Below are 2664 nucleotides of genomic sequence, written 5' to 3' on the forward strand. Positions count from 1 at the left end.
ACCACGTATTTGAATTACATGCCAAGCTGGCACAGTGAATAGAATCTGCAGCACCTAAGCCATCTTTGAAGGCTTTGAGCTCTACCAGCCAAAGTGAACATGGCTTATACCCCAAGAGAGCTCTACCACCTGCAGGAAGATGATACCTTGTCATAGCCTCATCTGCTGCAAAATTCCCCTGTACTCCATATGAGGCTGCTTCCAAACATGGCACGGATGAGGAGGCAGGGAAGGAGAAAGGGCATTATTCTAGGCAATCAAGAGATCCTACCTGCACTGCAGACATGAAGAGTGCCTCTGTACTGCACTGCAGAAACACTGCAGATACTACCAGAACATGCAATGCAACTACAATGCACTACAGCGGTCACCCAGGAGTAACAGAGGGATCCAGGGCTCAGTGTCCTACATGCCCTGCAGGAAAGCCCCAACTCTATGCTGTCCTGAAAAGTGAAGACACACAGATGCACATGGGCAGAGAAGTTTAGCAGTCTCACTTCTGTCACAGAGGAGAGTCTGTGAAGTTCAGACCAGCGCAAGTGCCTGGCTCAGAGAGACCAGAGCTGTTGATGTAAAGCCCCTTCTTTACAGTTATCAGTGGCCTTATCCAGAATGGGACAGAGATGAGGCTTCTATGGGAGCAACTGAATGAGGAGATGGGGCCAAGAGAGACAGGTGGCAAAACAGGAAAACAGGCACAGGCAAGCACCCAGCTGAGACCAGGCTTGGGAGAATGGGCATGTGAGCACAGCACATGTCATCAGGCAAAAGTTAAGGAAGCTAAGGATGTTCAGTCCTCTTCCAGCCACAAACTTGGGAGAACTGAATGTGGAGAAGGAACGGAGTCCTTCTCCAGCCTGGAGCCCAGCCAAATAAGGAAATGACAGAAGACCACAAGCCCTAGTAAAAACTACCAGGTATCTTCATGTAGGAAAGCAGGAAGGAAGCATAACCTAATAGTCATCATCACCCAGCATCTTGGCCCTTACATTGTTGAGGCCAGTGCTGGAGACACCGCTGCTCATGTTAAGGCTGTTCCACAAGTGGCTGCTGGCCCTCTCGCTATGAGCGAATGAGCTCTGCTGCCCATCCACCTTCCCGGACAGGGAGGCCTGCATGGCTTTGCACAGGTAGAAGACAGCTTTCACCAGGGCATTTCTGAAAGAGAAATAGGACAAGGCTTTCAAACTGAATGGCTGCCATGCTGTGAGAAGGGTTAGCCTCAGCGCTTGCTCTACAGGATCTCATGACTTTGACGTGGCTAGCCTTGCACCTTCAGGGAGTCCCACTGAACAGGCTTCTAATCCTATGGGAAATGTGGTGTCTCAGCCTTTCCTCCCTCTCCCTTTGTCCAGATCCCCAGGAGACCATGACCTGACAGAAGCAGACTGTCAACCTCAAGAAGCCAGGCACATACATGGAAAGGATGCTGCACTGGCAAAGCTAAGGGCATGGCAGCACTCTCCATGACAAAGCTTGCGTCTGTACAAACACAAGTAGCTCCCTAAACACTGAGCTTCCATCTACCAAAGCCTTTGCCAACAAAACTAGATGGGGTTTTCATCACACTGAATTATACTAGATGCAGCTGCATTACTCATAGGACACATTCATATCTACTGAACGAAAGGAGGGTATCAACGCCCAAAGGACTCAAAGGACAGGACCAAGCTTAGCATCGCAATCTTCTCCCTAGCCCATGTTTGGGTATGACATTCCCTCCAGATCCTAACACACTGGCCAAGCCACTGCACACAAGCCCTGGCCCATGTATCTGTTCTAGGACAGTAGATACCTGCTCTAAGGAACACCTGCTTCTGCCCAAGGTTTTTAGGGGCATGAGGTATTTGTTTGGGGGGTTTTGGAGGAGGGGTTCTAAATAAGCTAATTTCCTGAAAGGTCTGGTGGTTCAGAGAAGGAGCGAGGCCCACGCACTCCGATGTCTCCAGGGCTTTGGGCATGCGCTCCACCTCCGTGAAGTGTGACCGCACAGCTGCATCATCCCCTCTGTGCCAACTGATCGCCATGGCAATTGCTGCTGACCACCATCTGCACACCACGTCAGGGCCTAGGAAAACAGAACACCAGATTGGAACTGGAGAAGAACACAACAGGCTACATCAAGTAGATGAAAGGCTGTGGCCTGAGCTCTTAGTGCCTACTGCCAGGACTAATCCTGAAGGACTTGTTGGGGTCAGTATATGAATAAAAGATTACTTCACCCAGCACTTAAATGCAGGTGTCCTCAGAGTAAGTTGCTGGGACACCCAGACAGCACACAGCAACACTGGCACAAGTAGCAAAAGCCACTGTATCAAACTGAAACTGCAAGGGAAATTGAAGGTCTTTTTAATTTAGCTACAGCTAATTCCCGTCTCCTTAAAAAAGTTGAGATCTTTAGAGGGCAGAAGGCAGGATCTCAGCATTATCATCTCAACCCAAGAACACCTTGTTGGACCTGGTGCTTGCCACGGGTGACAAGTTGGTGAGGGGGCTGCAGGTGCTCAACCACCTGGGCGACAGTGATCATCGCCTGCTGGAATTCACCATCCAGCGCAAGGTGGCAAAGGCTTGCAGCAAGGCAGCAGCCCTAGATTTCAGGAGGACAGACTTCAATGAGCTAAGGAGAATAGTCGGGGAAGCACTGGGGTCCCAGAGGGGAGG

General features: G+C 50.3%; 1 protein-coding gene across 2 annotated transcripts in view; it reads right to left on the reverse strand.

Moving 5' to 3' along the window:
* The window catches only part of SREBF2 (sterol regulatory element binding transcription factor 2), a 46559-nt gene that overhangs the window by 13711 nt on the left and 30184 nt on the right, over positions 1 to 2664 (reverse strand). For both annotated transcript variants that reach the window (XM_019515089.1, XM_019515087.1), the window contains exons 15-16: positions 1936 to 2068; positions 990 to 1158 (exon numbers count right to left, since the gene is read on the reverse strand). In XM_019515089.1, the coding sequence (XP_019370634.1) occupies positions 990 to 1158; positions 1936 to 2068 (302 nt within the window). The remainder of the gene's footprint in view (positions 1 to 989; positions 1159 to 1935; positions 2069 to 2664) is intronic.

Source organism: Gavialis gangeticus, unplaced genomic scaffold (assembly GCF_001723915.1).
Source record: "Gavialis gangeticus isolate Ggan-Ray unplaced genomic scaffold, GavGan_comp1, whole genome shotgun sequence".
Lineage (NCBI taxonomy): Eukaryota > Metazoa > Chordata > Crocodylia > Gavialidae > Gavialis > Gavialis gangeticus.